This window comes from Centropristis striata, chromosome 7, assembly GCF_030273125.1.
Source record: "Centropristis striata isolate RG_2023a ecotype Rhode Island chromosome 7, C.striata_1.0, whole genome shotgun sequence".
In the NCBI taxonomy this organism is placed as follows: Eukaryota; Metazoa; Chordata; class Actinopteri; order Perciformes; family Serranidae; genus Centropristis; species Centropristis striata.
Genome location: NC_081523.1, coordinates 27,120,276 through 27,142,660, shown reverse-complemented (window position 1 = coordinate 27,142,660; position 22,385 = coordinate 27,120,276). Strand labels below are relative to the sequence as shown.

Below are 22,385 nucleotides of genomic sequence, written 5' to 3'. Positions count from 1 at the left end.
GAGAAGCTCTCCTCCTGATCGGTGCCAGACGCACGGTCGACTTTTTGTTTTTGCGCGAGTTTTACAACTTTTTGTTAAGTTGTGTTAATTAATTATAGCTAATCCTTTATTACATTGGTGTCAAGTGTAACTTTTTTAAAGTTTGGTTCGACTTTTCACACCTATTTGGAATATATTTTGGGATTAAAGGTGGATACTTCACGACGCGCAGGTACGGTAAAGCTTTAGGAGAAATGAGGCTACATTTATTTATATCACTGTGGTGTTTGTCCACAATGTCCGGCAATTATAAAAATACACATTCCATATAATTTCCCTGCTCTTCTCTCTTTGCAGAAGTCATCTTGGAAAACTTCGCCCAGGATTGTTACTTTTCAAAGCAGGAGCGCGCAGCAGCTCGGAGCGCTTCAAGAAAAAAACTTGTCAGTGCGACTTCGTTTTGACTCGAGTCGTCCCAGAAATGGTGGGGCACCTCCATTTACAAGCGATGGATGATAGCCTGAAAGGAAAGAACCGGGAAGGGCTGCTCGATAGTCCGGATTCGGGGTTGCCCCCCAGTCCCAGTCCGCCTTTCTGCTCACTCTCTCCGGGTCTGATCGAGTCACGCTCCGGCAGCTGCACGACGCCCGTGGAAAGCCATCATGGATATTATAAAAAGGAAAGCAGAGAAGGCAAACTGGTAAGAAACGTATTGCTGTCGTTCATTTTATTTTGTAAGGTGAAAGCTGGGTATGTTTTGTGTCCCGACTCATTTTGCAGCCAGTCACTTCATTGACACACAATTAAACTGCTTTGAATTAAAAAATAAAATAAAAAAGACTTAATGGGTAAATAATGACGCTGCTGTGAGGCAAACTGAAAATCTGAGAGCATTTTAGTGTTTAGCCAGAAACAGATTTCACTTCAGTCCCACTCACACATCTGGAAGCTCTCTCTCTCTCTCTCTCTCTCTCTCTCTCTCTCTCTCTCTCTGTCAGACATTCCTTGAAGTTGCAACCTTCTGATGTTGCACTTGTGCTGAAGATGTCACTGTCCCCACCAAAAGCCAATAAAATGTTAGGTGGATCTGTCTCTCCCTAACTACAAGATGTCATAAGGGTCACTGAGTTGATTAGATCCACTTGGGTTTCCAAACTGGGGTCCAGGGACTCCCAGGGGTCCTTGCCAGGATTCCAGGGGCTCCCAAGCTGACAGAACGATTTATAACACTTCACCATCAGTGGCATGTGTCTGATGAAGGTGTGGACACTATAAGGTTTCTGCCTCTACACCTACACGATGGACAGTAAAATTCCTAATGGGAACGCTCTGTGTCAGGTTTTCATTGGAGGCCGTCATGAAAACATTTGGGTCAGACTTCTTCTTTAAGGTCTGTCATGTCAGCAATGTTTATTAGAGGGCTGAAGAATCTTAATGAGGCACATAGTGAGACAGAGTTTTAGATCTATAAAATTTTAAAATAAGTCACCGGCAGCAAGTCTGTGTCGTCTGTTCAAACCACTTTAAATGAACAGAAAGGTTGTTTATAGATCAGTACTTTCCCGCCTGTTTGACTTGTGACCCTTTAAAATAAAGCAGTGTCCACTCACAGCCCTTCTTCAGACGTTGCATTTGTTTTGGACTGCCGGGATATTTAACGAAAGACTGATATTTTATTCTCAGATGGGTTCATTTGAGTCGTTTTAAAGTGGTTTGTGGCATAATTATTTCTTATTTAAGTCCTGTCTGGTTGATTGATAACCCCTTAAGGGTGACCCAACCCCCAAGTTGTGAACCTTTCTCAGAAAAGCATATACTGTACGGGACCTTCAGCATTTGCATTTCATAATTGTGACTGTGATCCCCCAGTATGAAGTGGAGTACAGACGTTAAGCTATGTAGTGTCTAGTTTGTGGTAATGTTTATTAGTTGTTTGAGCTGGTGGGAGAGCTATGAATCAGTGATTATTTGAGCCAATTAATGCCATTTAAAGATAACTGGCATTGGCTGATTATTTATTCATTATAGTTTTACACTGAGCAAACACCTGGGAAGGCCTCTGTTAATGTATTTTCTATTTTATGTACACATTTTAATTCTCTCTCAGAAATAAAGTGATGCTGTTAAGTGCCATAAAAAAAACTTTAAAAAAAATTGCCTGGACATTAATTTAGTTTAATTTTTAATTTTAATTTAATTTTTAATTTTAATTTAATTTAATTTTTCTAAATGTTTTAAATTTCAAATAAGTGCACAACAGAAAGAGTGTAGATCTACTTGAGCAAACAAAGACAATGCAGACAATGACAGTGTTAAATAAGGTTCTTTTAGGTTCAGTAATGTTGGCTATCAACCTCACTGCTCTCTTAGTATCAGTATTGGCTCTTGAAAAAACCCTTATCGATCAACCACTAATTTGCCTGATGACCCCCAAAGTGTCTCACTCAGTCTGGAAACATTGACACCACAGTCAGTAATTGAAAAGCAGAAAATAGGAGTTAAAGTTGCAGAAAAAGTGGGGGGGGGGGGGGATTAATCTCAAAATGACCTATTGCTTTAAGCCAATCAAAGTGCTCGATGCAAAAAAGACAGCTTGATTTTATCATTTTTCTCAAAAAAGGTTTTAAAGGAAGCAGCATCTGGAAACCAGAACATTTTTCATGCTTAGTTCACCATGTCTGTGATGGTAGCAGTACAAACAAAGTAGAAACAGGACCTGTTTGATGTCGACTATCATTAATGAAAAGTGTTTAAGTGTATAAAACTATTACATATCTGCGTCAGTCTCAGCTCAAACCCAACCTTGGACACCAGTAAGTCTACATAAAACTGGAATAATTGGAAGAACATATGGCCAAATAGTCAGTCTTTTTTATTTCTGAAATTGTTTCCTGAAATAATCCAAATATTTCTTGAACATAAAGTAGAAATGTATAACTTGCCAATGATAGTAACATCTAAAAAGTAAAATGACATAATATTTCCAGCAATGTGTGCAAATTACCAGTCAAACAGTCGGTGTACCCTTAGGCAATATTAGTACTCATTCAGACGAGAGCAGACATGATACTATACATAAAAGATTATATTCCATGGAAACTAAAATTAATGATAATTGAAATGTGTTTCAATGACACACACTGCAGTGATTTGTGTCACACGTGACGAGGCTGATTTTGTTGAAAATCATTTCCAGGTCACTCCCAGTTTCTTAAGAACATGTCTGCGCAGGCCGGGGTGGCTTTTTAAAAAAGAAAAGAAAAAAAAGAGGCCTCAGAAATGCAGTGCTGCATCCTGTGAGTTGCGTGACATTGGTTTGCTGAAGCCTGAAACAGAGAAAAGAGTGATCCTCTAATCCTCTGGAGGTTCAGATTAGTAGGACTCCTCTGCTTTGTGGTTTCTCTTTTAAAGATCGGTCCTGATAGGGGCTGCTCCTGCTTGTGTTTCTAATCCCGTCTGTGGGCCTGAGTGTGTATGGGAAGAACCAGAGCTCTGCATCAGATATGAGTTACATGTCTGTTAGCAGGACGAGAGGAGGGCATACATGTGCTTGATTTTCTCTTTCCAAATCTATTTATGTGTTGTTTTTGTATGCCACCTAAGAACAATCCTCAGGTTCTATTCTGGGGCGCAGGGGGCTTGTTAGAGCGGCGGCAGGCCATTGCATAAGTGCTTGATGTCCTGTCACTTCTAAATTAAACGTTGGAGTGAAGTAACCCTCAGACAGCATGTCTGTTTTCAAACATGGGTCAAATTTATGCAGATGTGGGAGAATTATTCTTATACTTGCAGAATGCATTAATGTAATCTTGGGTGTTTTAGCGCTATATAAGGTTGTGTGCATGTCCTGGGTAAGGATGCCGGTCAAGTGTCGGTGGATTAGACAGGAGGCAGATCTTGTGACTTTTTCTAAATCTGCCTCACCGTGTGATACTGATGCTCATACATTAAACGTCCGTGCAAACACAGCTTGTAGAGGCGCTTCACTTCACCAAACAGCCAGCATTTGGGAGAGTGTGTTTGAGTTGGCGTTTCTCTCAGCAGCTCTGCATTGTGCATTGTACATTGTGTGGGTTGCTCAGCTGCAGACTATTTTTTCTGGGCAGAAAATGTGCTTCCAGTGGGGTTTATGCTTTGTGAGCATACTGGGGGATCCGCCGCCTGGAGGCGACCTACCCTCCATTCACGAGTGTTTGCTTTGCAGAAGTTGCCAGAACACACTGTGGAGAAATACCTGGGATGCTCTCCATGCCGGAGCAGCGGAGGTAAAGACATCACATACCGTTTTTTTTAGGTCATGAAGTTTAGCAGCAACCAGAAAATGAACGTCCTGCTGCAGATTAACTTTTTTTCCAGTCCGTCCGGTGTGGCAGAACTAGCAGCTGTGCGAGTTCAGCTCCAGATCGTGTGGTGATGATTGCAGGCTGTAGGTAAGACGAGCTCCTCACAACGATCTGCCGTGCCCTTGGCCTGTTCTTGCTCGTCCCCTGTAGTGGCATGTGCGGCTAACTGCGGCCAAACCGCAGCATGTGACAGCCTCTCCTGTGTAATGTGAGAGGTGTCCAAGTAGTGGTTGGGGTGCCATTTGATTCAGATTAGACAGAGACACACATGCAAAGAAACGGGTCAATAAGAACCGTGCTTCACAATGTGTGACAGTATCTGTGATTCTGATTGTTGCAGCTCTGTTTGTCCCCTTATGGCTGCAGAGGGGACACTCAGAGGTCAAGGGTCAGTACTAAAACAGACCTACATACATACAGTTATTTAGCTATTATCTGTATCTGTTTTGTACATTGTTTCTAACAGATGCTCTAAATTAATCTCATGAAAAATCAGAATAGGAACAGTTAGTTGCAGCACAGAATAGTGCTGCAAGTAACAATATTTTTCATTATTGGTTCATCTGACGAGGATTTTCTCAATTAAACATTTGGTCTATAAAATGTCAGAAAATGGTGAAAAATGTCTCAGGGTCCCAGGTGATGTCTTTATATGTCTTGTTTTGTCAGCCCAAAACGCAAAGGTATTCAGCGTTCAGATAAAAGCAAGAAATCTCCATAATTGAGAGAATGATAAGAGTATTTTATGCATGAAAAGTTAATTTAACGATCATCAGTATAGTTGACTATCATTTTATTTCCCTGACAAATCGATGAGTCCATTAATTGTTTTAGCTGTATGATCTGAATACAGTTGTGTTGTTCATTCGATTATTCATTCATTCATTCAATATCTTTAACTGCTTATCCAGATTTGGGTGGCGGGCGGCTGGAGCCGATCCCAGCTGACACTGGGCAAGAGGCGTAGTAAACCCTGGACAGGTTGGCAGACTATCACAGGACTTAGACTACTGATAAAGAAACCTATTAAAGCTTAGACAAATAGTTGATTAATGCATAATTGATGTATTGGAAAGAAAATTAATCTGCAATTACATTTTTTTAAACAAAATGCCAAACATGACCTAGTTTCAACTTCTCGATGGACTATTCTATCTACATTTTAGCTGCAACCAGCAGCTGTATTGCTCACTCTGTTGGTTGGTCAGTCAACAATAACTTCCCCATGCGTTGGTGGCCCCAGTTTTGGCCCAAGGAGAAATTGTCATGTGTTTGTTCTGTGATATCAGAAGTCAGTTAAAGGATTTGGTTTGGTTTTAAAAGTAAAGACCTCCCAGAGAAACTTTTAATATCTCAATAACATTTGAACAGCATCATCTCCCATTAGTCTGGCTACCAGCTGCTCATATTAATATTAGTTTTGCATTTCTGTAACTACTGTAGACACAACATCTGTTAGCCTATTTTCAGTCCACACACACACACACGCACACACACACTGAGGCTGTGTCAGGTCACACGTCTCTGGCCAGCCAGAAAGAGATTTACCACCAACACTTAATTTGGCTGGACCCAAACAGTGTAATTATCTGTATTAAAATGGAAGTGTCGCCCCGACTGCTGAGCTTCATGTCTAACTGCCGTTGTAGTAACAGTCGTGCCACGGACGAGGCGAGCTCTCACGAGGGCGGATCAAGGAGCGTGTTTTCCTGGAGAGGGTGGGGACTGCAGTGTTTTTAATTTGGGTTGCTGGCTCTGCTGAAACCCCCAACCATGCTGGGATTTTTTACTAGAATTCCTTGAATGGACACGTTGGCAGGCTGGTAACAAACAGTTCATGGGTGGGTTTTATTCTGAGATTGTGACTCTGTTTCCTCTGCACAGCTGCCCTACCTGCTGCTGAACTCCACGGGCACGGACCCAAAAACTCGCATGCACCCTGTGTTCTTCGGAGAAAGCATCGAGGTCAACCCTAAACCAGAGCAGGAAATCAAGTAAGGGAACTTTGACACATGAAGTTTTGTTGAAATAGGGAGCTTCATTCACATTTTTTGATCAATATTCTCTTGTCAACACTGCCACCTGGTGATTCATTCTAGAAGTGTTTCTAAACAGTTGTCACCTTCTCCTTTCCAGGTGCAACTCCGAGGTCAAGTACGATTCCGACAAGCACTACCGGGACCGGGTGTTCTGCGCCCCCGTTCCCACGGCCACCTCCTTCAGCGAGACAGTGGTGGCGGTGCGGAACTGCACTTGGAGGAGCTACAAGTCCCAGGTGTACCTGGAGCCACGGCAGAAACCCATCAGCTACCAGAGCACCACCATCATCTACCCGAAACACGCCAAGAACACTTACCGCACCACGCTCAACTACAACGCCACAGGCTCCCGCCGCTGGTTTGTGTCCACGGTGCAGCTGGAGTCAAGTGAGGATACTAGTCCCTGCATCATCTACACCGAGGACCTGTAGGGAGTGGGCTACCTGGTGATCATCTTGTTTGTTTTGGAGGACGAGGAACTTGGGAAGGGAAATACTTCAACCCGGAGCCCCTAAAAAAACCTCTTCGTTTTTACTTGCCATGGAGGAAACTCTGGGAACCCTTTAGTGACATTTCCCCTGAGTGTATTTAGACTTTCTACTGATGCAGTCTTTAAAAAAAAGGGAGTCTGTCCTCTGGCAGTTTAAAGCTGCACGTCAATAGTTAATGTCTTATTTAATACAAAAGCTGACAAATTGGTGGCCTTTGCTCTCTTTCAGGTTTGATTGTAACCTCAGTGACAGTAACAGACTGTAGACGTCTGTGTATGTAGAGAAAAGTCAAGATGACTTGTGGTGGATTTCAGCCGAGCATGCGCAAACCCAGTCACACCAATGCAAAGCTTTCTAATACAGCTTTATTGCACTTGTTTTCTATATGTCACAGTCCTCCCAGCGGACTTAGCATTGCAGGTGTGTGTGTGTGTGTGGGGGGGGGGTATCAGTACTGCATATGAAAAATTGGACCAAAGATAGTTTGAACAGTTGATCTCATGTGTAATACTACACATTCTGAGACAGAACACTCACTTTTGTTTTACAGTTTCATTAAACTGCACATTGGAAGTCCTATTTATTCACCAGACCACAATAACAACTGATTGCTTTGAGAATGTTTGAAAAGGGGAGATATTTTATGTTCTCTGTTGCATTAAATATTTAGCCACGCTGGATCACTGCAGTTAAAGATTAACCACCTGTTAAATCTACTGTCTGCTAACTTAATTTGAATACTTTGGTGAAGATAATGTATTTTTTGGCTGCAGAGCAACACTCAATTAAGTTCTTGGGGGGAATAAAAACATCCTTAGTTATTATTTATTAAGAGTTGAACACTTAAAAGCTCCACTTCATGAGGACCACACACCATCTATAGTTTCGAAAAGATTGAGAACATACTGTATGTTTCCAGGGCTTTTAAGAATGGTGGCATTGTAGGTTTGCTTTTTTCTCAATCAATGTAACTGTTAGTTTGGAACCTGCATTGGTGTCAGATGGTAGAGCTTGTAACAAGTGCCAAAAAAATTAGACAATCAGTTGGAAGTGCTTGACACTTTGAAGCACTTCTCTGTCACAACTCTTGGTACAAAGTGTTCCGATGCTGTGGAAATTACTCGTCTACATCTCTGTGAGAGTCAAGCACAAAAACATGAACTATTTCTAACTGCAGTTATGTGAATGGTTTAGTGGTACAAGGAATTGATTTTTCAACTGTCCTAAAAATACTGTCGTGGTGGCACCAGCTATTCGTGAATCCATCACTAAAGTTGTGCATGAGGTAAAACAAGTCGTTTGTTTCAAACTAGTGATGTGCTAAATCACGTTACACGATTAAGGTAGAGGTACTATATGTAATGTTCAGGAAATCCTTAGCATAGCATCTACGCCCCCCACGGTGTTGTGGTCAATTGTCAACGTTAACAGACTCAATTTCTAAACTAACATTAGCTAATGTTGCACTGTGTGTGTACCAGTTTTTCCAACTTTTTTTCCAATGAATGTAGCTAAGTTACGTTCAATACAATCCGTTGATACATTAACACATGTTAATACACATAAAAAGCTTCACGTAGTACCTATAAGGAATGTCTTAGCTAGTAAAGACTTGTTGGGAAGCATCTTCAGCTCTGTCTTAAAAGAAATAGCAGTGTGAACATATAATAACGCCACAAAATACAAGTTTTAGGGTGCAAAAGATTAATTCAACTTAACTAATAATAATTTTGTAAATGTAGGCATTACTTTGTATTGTTTATCAGTGCATACATGGAGAAATCTGCTTTTCAGTGTTACTATTTAGCATTATTCAATTATGACTAACTTTATGCAACCATTAAGTCAAACATTATGCAGTACGTTAAGTTATTTTTAATCATGTAATTTAAGTGAAATTAGATTTAAATTCTTTCCATTGTTTCGGTGAAATGTTTAAACCATATAACATATCATCTACAATGCATCATATATATTAGCAAGCTAACGTTAGCTTTGCCAGTTGGTTCCGTTAGCTAACAAGTAGATAATAGCTATACCTGGGTGTACATATTTAATATCAGTCAGTCTCTAAATAAAAACTACCTTGTGTGATGCAACCTCTTTTAGTTTATCTTTTAGTTCTAGTTTTTTGCAAATGTAGTTTAACATTTACATAATAACAAAGCTTGAACTTACGAATAGCTGGTGCAACTGCAGTGTTTCATGCTGTTTCAGATATCAACAAGTGTCATACTAAAACCACATCAGATTTTCCTGTTGAAGATGTAAAATAGATGTTTTTTATTGAGCGTTTTCATGACTTCTTTTGTGTCATATATATATATATATATATATATATATATATATATATAGATTGTTGAACATGGCAAATATTAGAACTTCAGACTTTACCTCAAATTTTCATAGGTATCAGATTTACTTCATTTCAAATTTGTTTTCCTGACTTCAGTTGAGGTTTTGAACTTGGGTCTTGTTATAGTTTGAAATGCCCTCCAGGAAAGTGCAAGGGTAGGAGCTGAGGTGGTGCTCAGAACTGTAAGATGGGTATTGGCTGGGCTTTCACGAGGGGAACAGTAAGTAGCAATACAGAGAGCAAGACAAGAGGAGAAAAGTCGGATCTGCTCTTTCAAAAGAAACTTTATAGGTGAGACGAGGATATTGTTTTAAAGATGGGATTTTTTTTAAATAGTAAACAGTAAAGTTCCTGAAAGATGAGGTAGAGTTATGCTATGTGATGATGGTCTGTGAAGAGATTGATGAGAGAAAGTTGGTGGGTGTCAGGTTTAATACGTTGGTTTCATGTGAGATACTTTTGTGTTTTCCTAACACTTGATTTTGTTACTGTAAAATATTTCCTGTTGTATATGTGGCATCGAGGCACTTCATAATTCTCTTTATATTTTTGTACGTCAATCATCGTTCTTGTTCTGATCAAAGAAAATAATTTAAAAAGATGTATATCCTAAATGAATAAAAAAGCAATTCCCAAAATCCTAATACTGTTGTGTTGAGTACATTTGTTGCTTGATTTGGTTTACAGAACATTGTGCAGAGGTTTAATGTTGTTGGTCTGAAAGAAAGAGGAAGTTCTCCAGACACAGAGGTGATGGGTCACACACTTGGGCCCACCCCCTTTAACCAAGCAAAAGTGTGGGAAAATCAGTGTGCATATTGTTTTTTAAATACAAATGAAAATGCAGGAGTGAATATTGACTCTCGGGAAGTTTCTCAGCAGTAAATAATTCATTACTTTAACATAAATAATGATTCTTATGTCATCAGAGATGGATCAGATGGGTCTGACACGTCTGTTGCAAACATTTCAGCATCAAAACTTTTTATATCATATAAGAATAGTGAAATGTATTAACTGTTAGGAAAACATATTGGCCAATCTCAGGCCCTCAAATAATAATCAATGGATGGACAGGTAATTTAAGAAAACATAGCCTGAAAGTGATCCAGATTTACAGAGGAAACCTTGTACATATGAACAGAACTTTCATATCAAATTTGTTTTTTGATTGGAGTAACTTTCTTTAAATTTAAGCCTGGGGTGGAACTTTCTGAGTGCGACAAATAGATTAACATCATGCAACGTGGAAAACAGAGGAGTGGAAGTTTATGTTCTCCACACCTTCCTTTGAGTTACCTCCAAAACAATTGCCACTTCTTGAAAATGGTCTTAATGGAATTGTAGTCTTTTCTTTTAGAAAGGTGAGAAACAACAAAACAGCATAAGGGACACATGGAAAATTCATTAATTCATTCTTTTATTATCCTTAACCACTTGTCCCAGCTTGGGGAGGGGACTGAAGCCAATCCCAGCTGACATTAGGTGAGATGCACAGAAAATTCCCCCCAAAATAATAATAATAATAATAATAATAATACCTATAGTTACATATATAATATGGCTTGTATTTTTTTTGTAGAAGTTTAATACATCCATTTGTATGTTACAATAGCCATGCTACCATAATATTTAGTATTGAAGAAAAATATACAGTAGTGTTGAAAATAATAGCAGTCCAATGTGACTAACCAGATTAATTCAGGTTTTCAGTATATATTTTTTATTGCTACATGGCAAACAAGGTACCAGTAGGTGCAGCAGATTCTCAGAAAACCAACAAGACCCAGCATTCATTATATGCATGCTCTTAAGGCTGTGCAATTGGGCAATTAGTTGAAAGGGTCCATGGACTTGAACTGATCCATGATATACTAAAAACCTGGATTAATCTGTTTAGTCACATTGCACTGCTGTTATTTTGAACACTACTGTATAGTCCTAGTCTATAGTATAAAATGTAATGTGCCAAAAAATACTGGGGTGTCTTCAGTCACATTTTATAACATGGTAACATGCATTCTGACCTACAGTCCTCTGTGCAACATGAGCCAGAGGGTCAAAGTTCAAGGCACCATGTCATGATGAAGTAGTATGTCCCAATTGTATACATATTGCCTGCAACAATGTGTACTTTGTAAGGGCAGCTGCAGTACAAGTAAAAAGAAAAAGTATGCTTTGTGGACTAAAGCTTTTGTCCCTATTCAGCACTGTAACATCCTATCCAAAGACAGTGAGGAAAGAGACTTTTGGAGGAAACAGAACTATATACTTCTGTGGTTTGGGGTATACTTTGGTGGTAAACTGAGAAAGGATGGCTGATTTCAGTTTTAATTTCATAAAATTGTCACCTTGTAGAGCACATGGGAGTTATGTAAGGAGGGGATCATAACAGACATGCAGTTTGACCTTCATACAAGCTGAGTGACAGTACAGAAGATCACAGGAGACCAGATCAGGAGCAGCTGAGCAGCAGTCACACAACCACTACCAACAGCTCTGCACGTAGCCATGAGTAAGTGCAGCATTAACAAGGGTCAGGGCTGTATGTTATCATTTTATTTTATTCAATCTATGCAAAATTATAAGTGATGAAGTATATCCTCTACATTTCTGTGTCAAACACATTCAATATATAACTCTATATAGTGTATGTCATATAATATGCGTCTACTGCCCCCTGGTGGAATTTTACCGTCATTACTTTAGGCCTGTCAAACATCCCCGCAGGGCAAAATGAACCAATTAAGGTGAGCAACAAACACCGAAATCCAATACAAACACAGAGCAATACATAACATGACTCTGAGACCATGAATGGCAATAAGCTTTTTATTTAAACATTAAGGCAGTGTCTTTTTTGTTTTTCATTTTTACACTGCTATCCACAAAGCTTGCTGGTGGGCATGTAGAATTTAACCATGTGAATATTTCTTTTATTTTTTATTTTTTGTAATACCAACCTTGAAGCAAGCCACATAAATATTTACATCTCTTCAGTTTTATATACAATCCTTGCTATTATACAGTGGGTTATAATAAAAAAAAAAAAATCATTATGCACAAAATGGTTGAACAATGTACTGTATATGTCAATCCCCCCCCACCCCCACTTAGAGAGTCCAGGGAACACATCAGAAATCAACTTTGTCTTTTCACGTTTTGAATGATTACTTTAAGATTTGGGACATGATTGAAAAATCAAAACAAACTTGTGAGAACAATAACAAAATGAATGCACGTTAAAATTCATTTCAGTATACTTTTTAAAAACAACGTATTAGTCCGTCATCGGTTTAGGGAACAGCTGGATATGGCTTTGTCTGTTTACCATCACATTCTTAAATTTCATCAATGGATAAATGAAATACACACAGAGAGCCTGGCTGTATATTTACCTTGCCTGATGAAAATTACAAACCCTCAATCAGTCTTGATAATAAAAAAAAAATTAAAAAAATCAGACCTAAAACATGGCTGAGGAGGTGTGGTCACCATTGACAGGTAGGGTGAAGGAGGGAGAGGAGGTAGTCCTATAACAGTCATGTTTGTGATAATCCACCGTGACAAAATGAACTAGATATAGAGAGGTAAGTCTTTCTAAACCACCAAACAAGGTCTCAGCCATCGCCTCAGAGCTTTCGGTCAGAGGACAGCATTTGTCCCTGGGTGCACAAAGTCACAAGCTGGGAACATTTCACATCATTTACACAGAGGGTGACCTTTAAAATACTGCAGAAAACTGTGACATGTCAACTTATATAAAACTACCAGAATGCTTTTGAATGCCTTCCCCCTCGACTTCCTCTGAACGGTACAAACATGAGGTGAAATGAAGTACACTTGAAGTATGTCATAGGTCTCATGGTGGAGAAAACTTGATGCAGGCCCAGGTAAGCTGTCGTCTAATGAACCAGTTAAAATCTAAGGCTGTGATGGATTTGGAAGCAAAGAAAAAAATGCACACGAAATGTTTGGTTTTTTTAAAGTTTTTTTTAGTTGTTTTTTTTAAAGAGGACGTTTCATTTTGTTTTCAGATTTCCCTGCGTGGACAGTATAAACCCTGTCATGGGGGTCAAAAAGAAAAATTGTGCGTCACTTGGTAACTTCAGTACTGTATATGTAAAATAAATGGCACTTAACACTAGGAATATCTCATAACTGTACAAAATCTGCCTGGATGAGGAGTTGGCGTCACAGCTCCTCCTCTAGGCAGTAAAAGGTCAGAGGTCGGACCGTCACAACAGCTCCTAGACGGGATTCTAGCGGGCAAGCTGAAACTGACACCGCCATGGACCAAGTGTCATAGAAAGATGGCTTTATTTGTCACCTCATTAATGCGAGCAAACTCCCAAGTGATGCTGAGGAGTTTGCCTTTAAGCAGCTTTAAGGTTGGTCTGCACCTGCTCGAAGCGGCTTCATCGTCGTTCACTAAAATGTGATTGTCGCTTTGAGTGTGGGAGCGAGAAAGACTAAATCGGTGGTGGGACCAAAATAAACAGATAGGTGTTAAAGGATACCTCCACAGTGGGATTTCTATGCTGTTCTTGAGTCCATTTTTTCACCTGCCCCAGGAAACACAGATCCTTAAAAATGCCATTGTGAACAGACTGACAACTAAGTGCTTAATATCCAAAAACTGTTTCAACAAACACAGACATGATTAATATAAAAACAGTGAGAAAGTGTCACTTGTTTCAGTGCCATCCATCTGGCAAATCATCTCCCCACATGGATGCCTGAAGTCAACAGGCCTTCGCCGTTCCTCAGAACCCCCCCCACCTCCCACCCCCTTAATATATGACGACATCAGCAACAGCATGTTTACCCTGTAAACCAATGATATGACCCTCCCCGCATAACAATCTTTGCCCCCCGCCCCCAAAAAAGATACATCATTGCAGATAATAGACAACAAATGACACCATCAAAAGTTCACCATCAAAATGTACTAAAGGTCTCAGCTCACGTTCCAAACACAGGACTGGACTGAATTTAAAAGGAGAAAAAGAAAGAACTGAACCAAGAAAAGTAAAAAGAAAAAAACATGTTGATTCTCCTCGCCCCCTCCTTCGCACGTGTTCTTGTAGTGGTAGCAGTGCACAGGCCGCCTGCACCTGGAGTTCACCGTGAGAAACGTGAGAGGGTCCTCGCTGTGAGGGGCCGCGGCTGCTCTCAGGTCAGATCTGCGCTCCAAAATCTGTCACAATAGCAGCCGTCATCAGGCTCCCTGACCTGACCGACAACAAAGACACGACCTCGGAGTCCCTTCCACACAAGTGTTAGCACATTAGAGCGGTGCACCCAAAAGGTGCAGGTCAATGTGTCTATATTGATAAGGCCAGTGAGGAAAAGTAGTAAAGTAAAAAAAAAAAAAAAAAAAAAAAGTGATTTGTCCTTTTGAGTAGTCCTGGAGTGAATGCATAACACGTAAGTGCAAACATACACACACGCACACACGGAGCAGCAGTGTCTCAGCTCGCCGCTGCTTGGCGTTTCAGGTGTGTGAAAGGACACGATCCTTGCTTGACGGAGGAAATGCAGAGTGGAATGGTGCGGGTAGGTTTGCAGATGCCCCAGCAGAGGTGTGTGTGTGTGTGTGTGTGTGTGTGTGTGTGTGTGTGTGTGTGTGTGTGTGTGTGTGGCTTCAGCAGCACAGAGTTGGTTGAATGTTAGCGGGTCTTGTGGTACGATAGGCTTGGGGGTCACTCGCTGTCAGACAGGGTCTCGTACTGGGACATGAGCAGAGGCTTGGGCTCCTCCTCCCAGGACCGGCCCTGTCCGGGTCCTGGCCCCGGGCCCTGCTGGCCCCCAAGTTGGCCGGAGGAGGGAGAGGGAGCGGACACCGTCCCGCTTGGGAAACGCATTATCAGCGGGTTACATGGGAAGGGAGTTGGAGTCGAACCTGCAATAAGCAGAGGGACAGAATTGTTATAAAACGTTTTATTAATTTGACATTTTTCCAGACAACCACTACAGAAGACAACTTCATCGAGTCAGCTTATAGTTAATCAATTTTCTTTCTTTCTACCTGTGGATGAAGGCCGATCCTCCCACACTCGGTTGGTAAGAGGAGTTCGTCTGTTGCAGTCTCCCTCAGAGTGAACTGAGGACACAGAGGATGGTCTCTCCCCCCCTGACATGCCTGGTCCTGGAGATTTGGCTTTCCGCCCATTAGAGCGCCCACTGCCCTTTGAGGACTTTCCCCCACCTGCAAACAGAGACCAAGCTTAAACCTACAGTGGAACAACTCTGAGCTGCTGATTGGACCCTGTCTGTCCTCTCAGACAACTACTAACTGCATTTGTTTTGCCCGTAGTGTACAGTGGTGGGCTTTCATCCCCAGGTAGTACTGTTTTCTGCTATGTGCATAAAATCAGTTGTGGAAAGTACTAAACTATAGTACTTAAGTACAACTTTACTTGTGTATATAGTAATCTATATTTAATGCTACTTTATAAATCTACTCAACTACATGTAAGAGGCAACTATTGTACTTCTGATTTAACTACAATTATCAGACAGCTTGAGTCAGATCAGAGTAATAAAAAAAATGGGGCAGCTCAGTTGGTAGATCGATCACCCACTGATCTGAAGGTCTGTGGTGTGTCTGAATAGGTGAGTAAGTCCCACCAGTGGCCGCAAAGACGAGAAAAGCACTATATAAGTGCAGTCTATTTACCATTTAATATTCCAATATAATGAAAAGATAATTACTATTATATCAATAAGGCATAATGACTACTTTTGGTCATTTAAATGTGCAATTTATCATTTTCTACCACTCAACATCAAACAGACTACAATAAAACAACTGATATCCGTATGTCACATCCTGCACTATTTTACTTATAAATATATTTTGATGCTACTTTTAAATAACATTTTAAATGCAGGTTTTTTTCTTGAGTATTTCTTCGTGTGGTATTACTACTCTGACTTAAGTAGAGAGCTGAGTGATCTTCTCCCATTGCATATTATGATATACTTTATTGAACAATTCTAATAAATTATTGTCTGACACAGAAGATTTAAAGAATTAACCGGTAATGTTTATGAGGGGAAGCTTAAATAATAGCCAAGCCAGATTCTAAAATGTGGTCTTAAAGTAAAAAAAAAGGATTTCCTCAGGCAGATTATGGTGCTTCAAGAAAAATGTAACGTTATGTTTGCATTCTGAAAAGCAAAGAGATCCCTGTCTGATGATGTCAGATCAGTTATAGGACAATAAAAGACTTGATACAAACCCAGACAGTGCCTTGAAGGTTAAACTCAAAGCCTGAAACTGCACCTCACTGTATATTAGTGTGAAGAAAACAGATAAAATGCGAAAGTGTCTGAGGATGTCGCACCTTGTGAGAAAAAGTCTTCAGGGCGTCCGTCAGCCATTCCAGCAGACACACCTGAACCCATCGGGTTAGCTGCGTTGGATGGAGAGCGCTCCTCAGACTCGTTGTAGTTGCCCATCAAGGCCTTTCTTATAATGGCCTCCAGGCCTATCGAGTTTCCAGGTGTCTCTGGAGGCGGATGGCTGCGGACACTCACAGGTCCTGTGAAAGGCAGGAGTGTTTAACAAGTTAGAGGGAGAAAGGGACTGTACAGACAGTGGAATCAGACAGGAAGAAAGGGCATGAAGCTGCTGATACAGCGTCAAGATGAAGAGAGAGAGTACTGACAGAAACACAGCAGTCATTTATATCAGGAGAGACAAAAAAAAGAGCAAAAACACTAGAAAGAAGTGGTATTTGTGGGAACTACATAGTGTATGTTAGTAGTGCCCAGAGGCTGCACAGGGTTGATAAGAGGATGAATTTCCCTTAAGGCCTCTCCAAAGCATCCTATGTGATAAGTACACCAGCAGTTTTGCTCGTCTGGGAACGCAGGTCAAGTTCATTTCCTGTGTAAACACCTTTCACAGCCACACAGGACCTTGTAAGATTTCTGTACATCTTTCACAACAGCTCTAGTGTAAACACAAGCAGTTTAGTAAAGAAGGCAAAAGGACAGTAGTTTATGAGAAGTTCACTCCTCGCAGCTTTCAAAGTCGTCCGATCGCTTGCTGTCTAATGATCAGGAATCTTAAAGTCATTGTGGTTTTAACACTACATGACTGACCGGCGGCACACAACAGGATCTTAAATCGCTAATGAGTATATATAGTGGTGAGCAGGATGGGGTGGACCCGATTAATTAGGCCTACAGCAGAAACGTTGTGTACAATCGTCCATCTTTCTCCCTCTCTTTCTCTCTGACACACCACCATGACGCTCAATATTTCTTCTCTCAACGAGTGTCTCATTGACTGTGGCTCCCCGACAAACTCTCCGGCAGATCGAGACATGTAGCATGCTAGACATCTGCAATGAGTTGGCGCTGCATCGGTCAGCCCCTTGGCGAGCGTCTTTTAACAGTTAACACATGGTGATCTTGCTCACGGGAGCGAGCACCGAGCCAACGCTGATTTGCCTCTGATCACTAGTTGGGGAGCTCCAAAAACTGTCAGCCAAGGCACTCTTCTTTCTGGTAGGTAATGCTCTGCCACTAACAATCCATCTTGTAAAGTCCAGGATTATACTTTAATTTAAAATTAAAAATATTCCTGTTCACGCCATGAAAACAAACCTGAATTGAATCTGGTTTGAACATTTTTTCACTGTCATTGTGCTTTCACTCTGAACATTGCTGCCTGCGATTGGTCAACAGGATATTGCTAGTAAACTGTCATTTGACTGGTGTGTTTCGATTTTGTCATCCTACAGTTGCATTGTGTTTTTATTTCTATATTTCACAGTGTTAACAGCAACACTGCAAACACGTCAAAATTATTTTTTGTTTGGAGGATGATGCAGACTTAACCTCCAAGTAAAGCCACTAACACAATTCTGCTCCATTACCACCATATGTATGCTTGTTTTGACCCTCAACATACATCCACTGCTGTGTCATGAGACACGCTGTCTTCTTATGTTAAATCAATTTAATAATTGATGAGGTTTAGAAAGGGTACCTGCAGTTGTAGACGCTGGCATATTGAAGATCTCTGTTCCTGGCTGACCAGCGTCTGAAAGTGTAAACAGAGCTCCTTTTTAAAAAGTCCATTCTCTTTATATAATCACACCAAAAGTTTTCTTTTGAAAACTATTTTGAAATGTGAGGTCACACTTACTGAAATCACCCTCATTTCCCACCACCGCCATCTTCTTGATCATCTCCTGTTTCTTTAACTTCATGATTTCAGAGTTGTTCTCGGTCATCTTGCTGAAGAAAGCCGGAGGCTGGGAGGCATTGGGAGGAGAACGGGAGCCCATTCTGCAGGAGGGGAAGGAGAGCCGGGTTAACAAACACACTTACCAAGCCCTGTGATGTTCCAGTAATATACTCCATTAGTATAACATACGAAGTGTAGTATGGATGTTTACATACAATATATTGATATGTAAAGGTCTGCACTGCTTTTGAATGCATTTAAATTCAGTAACAGACATCCAAGCAGCATTTGCAGGTTATTATCAGCAAATGTGCTGAAAGTATTTGCAGGGCTGCAACAATGATAAAACAAATGTTACAAATCATTAATTGCAGCCCTGCTTATGCAAAAATAATATACCGTACACACAATGACCATCATAAACAAAATACCAGTATAAAACATAGTTTCTTAGCTTACCCTGACTCTCCCTGATCGGAGTAGGAGATTCCTCCCTGGACCTCAGGTTCAGAGCCGGCTCCAGCAGGAGACACTGGTTCTATGCCATCATTTGAAACGGGTGATGTCTTGGACTGAGGAGGAGACCTGCAGAAAATACAAAGACAGACACTTTTACAGCATGAATTACCCACAACGCAGCCCGTTTGAAAATTTTCTTTTTCTTTCTTTTTTTAAATCGCCAGAAAAATAAACAAAACAAAAAATATTTATTTATCTTCAGGTTTTCATATTTGTGACAGTCCTTGAACAGATAATGTATGACCAATGCTTCCATTAGAAAAAACAAAACAAATCTAAGCATAAAATAGTGATTATCAAAATTACTTTTTTTACTACATTTTCGCCAGAAATAAACTGTGAGCACTAACGAGATCCTGTAAAAAACATTAGATTTTATGCTCCTCAAAGCCACTTGGAAGCCATAAATGACTAAGTGGAGGCAAAAAAAAAAAAAAAGCTCTTATTCTTTTCTCTTCTTTTCTTCCTTAACATATAGCACTCCTTTAGCGATGACAGTTAGCTCTTAAAGTTATGTACTTACTTGATTCCTATGGTCTATGTCTAGTACCATCAGGTTGAATGCACTTATTGTAAGTCGCTTTGGACAAAAGCGTCTGCTAAATGACATGTAATGTAATGTAATGTAATGTAATGTAAAAACAGTCATGTGATAAAAGTTTGGTGAAACTATGCCCGAACTGCAGGCTTTCTACACAGAGCAGAGAGGAGAGGACAGGAGCGGTTGCAAATAGAGGAGCATGTGAAGCCTCTATTTTTATTATAGGCCATTCATTTAATATTAGTAACATTTGTTGGGGTTTGAAAAATGTTGTATATACAGATGTAATCCAATTTTTTTCCAAAAAAATAAATAACTTTTTTTTTTTATGATTTATGGCATTATAACAGTGTTAACAGATATATCTGTTGTTCCAGATTGACCAGTGATTCCTACCGGTCTCTGTTACGTTCTCCGCCAAGGCCCTCTGGATATCGGGACCCTTGGGCAGACTCCTGTGAAGTGGGTGGGGGCTGGGAGGCACTAGGTGGACGGGTCAAGTCCAGGACAGGAGAGCCGTGGTAGCCCTGCTGCTGCTGCTGGCTCTGCCTGGTGTAGTCTTTAGTTATCACCTCCTATATATGTAAAGACACATTCCCGTCAGTAAGGCAACATTAAAACACCTATAAGTTCACCACTTAGGTCTCAGAAAAATATCAAAATATGAATATTGTTTGTTATTGTTGTAATGCAGTGGTTGAGTGAACTTACACTGATGTGCTGTGCCAGGGTGACCACCCTCTGGCTGCCTTTAACGCAGGGGGACGGGGGCTGTTGGCCTGGAGACAGTCTCTCCTGAGACGGAGGACGGTACAGACCGAGTGGCTCCATCTTCTGTTGAGCTGTTGAAAAGACACACATACACCCATGCACGCACACATACAGAGAAACAAAAATCACATCCACACATTGGCAAAAGTCAGTTTTTTAGTCCATGGAGACACAGTTTAAGATCCCTAAAATGTGCTAATGAGGACGTGCATAATTCAGAAATGTCTGTCCATCCATCAGGACTTATGGTGGATGTGCAATTTAAACATTTCATGTAGCATCTGTACATGAAAGCTCAAAGCTTTCCAACAAAAAAAGCTACATGACAGTGTGTGTGACAAGCTACTTCAGATGTCTTAATTTTTTATAATGAACTCTTTGCATACAGGCCAATCAAGCCTAGCTCTGACCAGAAATGATGCTAAAATTGACTGGTTTTGCATCAGTGACTCAAAAATGAAGAAGTCACAGAAAGCCACTTTTGAACTGATGAACTGATGTTTCCGCACTGAACAGAAAGAAAAGGTAATGTCTTAGAGACAAGAACAATACAAATGCATTTACTGTCTGGTAACACAATGGGACTAGATGGCACTCAGCTTGTGGTGCTCAAAATGCCCAAAAATACAACTGAAAAAATCAACAGCAATGTCTTTTTCCAAAAATCAGAATAATGCACATACCTTGTAATGAACAGTTTCATGTGGGAACTGTACTAGAAAGAAAATAGTTCCTACATGAAACCGCTCATAACAAAGATTATCTTGATTTTTGGAAAGAGACATTTTTAAAAAACATTTTTCTAATGTACAACCCTGATTCCAAAGAAATTCGGAAGCTGTGTAAATGGTACACACAGGGGGCACCCCTTTGCTATGTATATAAAAGTGTATGAATTCTTTGTAATGGGTTTTTTTTTTTTTTTTTTTTTCAGAATAAGGCTTGTATTTTTTGAGGCTTTGAGCATCACAAGCATCTTTAATTAGTTTTGACAGTCAACAACTCACACCAAAACTATCAAGATGGATAAATAAAATATCTAGTTTTTATTTTGGGATGAACTGTCCCTTTAACTCCAGATGGACCTATTCATGCTTAGCCATGAATATATAAAACTATTGTTGAAGCATTGTGGGAGACTTTTTCCCCCTCCTGCTCCATGTCTCACTATGTGTTTTCTTACACAACTCTTGCACTAGAGTATCTCAAGAGTGGATGATGTAAGTTGAGTGCGGGGAGCGGGAATGACAGTACGCACTCCCAGGGAGGACGAGTCCCCCAGAGGGACAGGATGTTGTGGTTATTGTTGTTAGCTAGCAACGACAGAAAAGACTCTGGTGCAATTACAACAAAAGCCTACAATAGCCTGCCTTTCCCTCATGGTCCTGTCTGCTGAAAACAACATCAAGGTGATGCTGTCCTGTCAATAAGTCTCTCTGGCAGCTTTGTCAGTTTAAGAGGCATGCTTCCTGTTGACTTCTGTACACACAAGAGGTTTTTTTTAAACCCACAACACTCATTTGAACTCAGCATGCAGTTGTCACTTGCCCTACAGGCTTGTAATATATACACACGTGACACATTGCTCTACAGCAGAAAACAACAAAACAGAAATCACATTCCAAATGACGGACAAACTCCCAGAGGCTTGATTGAGAGAGATGTGTTGAGTGTTTGGCATGTGTGGAAAAAAAATAAACCAAAAAAATCAGCATAAATTACAGTGAGCCATAAATAGGAACATGCAGAGATTTTGGGGGGGCAGAAGCTGCAGTACCCCCCTCCCCCTGGATGGCTGAAAGTCTTTTCCACGTCCACGTGCAACACCGGTGCTCTCTGGGACCCCAGGGAGTCAGTTTGGTGGTTGGTAAGGCTTTCAATGACATTTAATGAAAGGGACTGTCACACCAATTCTCTGTTCTCCTCTAGTCATCTGGGTTCTATGAAGTCATTGTCCAAAGTAGTGCCCAGCACAATGTGTTTCAAATAGCTCTATGGGTATTTTACAGTAAAGACATGCAGTAGTGAAGTACAGCCACTGCATGTATAAAGTGAATAAAGTGTTTGAATTAAAGGCAGTCTAATTTAACATGGGATAAAAAAGCCTCCTGCAGTGAAATGCCTTTTCAAGTGTCTAA

General features: G+C 40.5%; 2 protein-coding genes across 8 annotated transcripts in view; one reads left to right on the top strand and one right to left on the bottom strand.

Moving 5' to 3' along the window:
- On the top strand, positions 1 to 9,838 carry rflna (refilin A). Its single transcript, XM_059338133.1, has 4 exons — positions 1 to 211; positions 337 to 679; positions 6,207 to 6,316; positions 6,459 to 9,838. The coding sequence occupies exons 2-4, from the start codon at positions 461 to 463 to the stop codon at positions 6,790 to 6,792; spliced, it is 663 nt and encodes a 220-aa protein (XP_059194116.1). The 5' UTR covers positions 1 to 211; positions 337 to 460; the 3' UTR covers positions 6,793 to 9,838.
- Positions 9,839 to 12,024: 2,186 nt separating this feature from the next.
- The window catches only part of ncor2 (nuclear receptor corepressor 2), a 101,585-nt gene continuing 91,224 nt past the window's right edge, over positions 12,025 to 22,385 (bottom strand). For all 7 annotated transcript variants that reach the window (XM_059336321.1, XM_059336322.1, XM_059336327.1 and 4 more), the window contains 8 exons: positions 20,188 to 20,318; positions 19,873 to 20,051; positions 18,876 to 19,001; positions 18,375 to 18,517; positions 18,216 to 18,269; positions 16,561 to 16,758; positions 15,240 to 15,419; positions 12,025 to 15,113 (listed from right to left, as the gene is read on the bottom strand). In XM_059336321.1, the coding sequence (XP_059192304.1) occupies positions 14,914 to 15,113; positions 15,240 to 15,419; positions 16,561 to 16,758; positions 18,216 to 18,269; positions 18,375 to 18,517; positions 18,876 to 19,001; positions 19,873 to 20,051; positions 20,188 to 20,318 (1,211 nt within the window). In that variant the 3' untranslated portion in view covers positions 12,025 to 14,913. The remainder of the gene's footprint in view (positions 15,114 to 15,239; positions 15,420 to 16,560; positions 16,759 to 18,215; positions 18,270 to 18,374; positions 18,518 to 18,875; positions 19,002 to 19,872; positions 20,052 to 20,187; positions 20,319 to 22,385) is intronic.

Bases quoted from the DNA above. Each gene is read 5' to 3' on its own strand.
- rflna (XM_059338133.1), top strand. From the start codon at position 461: ATGGTGGGGCACCTCCATTTACAAGCGATGGATGATAGCCTGAAAGGA. The intron at 680-6,206 runs GTAAGAAACGTA...TCCTCTGCACAG, and splicing joins AAAGCAGAGAAGGCAAACTG to CTGCCCTACCTGCTGCTGAA. The intron at 6,317-6,458 runs GTAAGGGAACTT...TCTCCTTTCCAG, and splicing joins AAACCAGAGCAGGAAATCAA to GTGCAACTCCGAGGTCAAGT.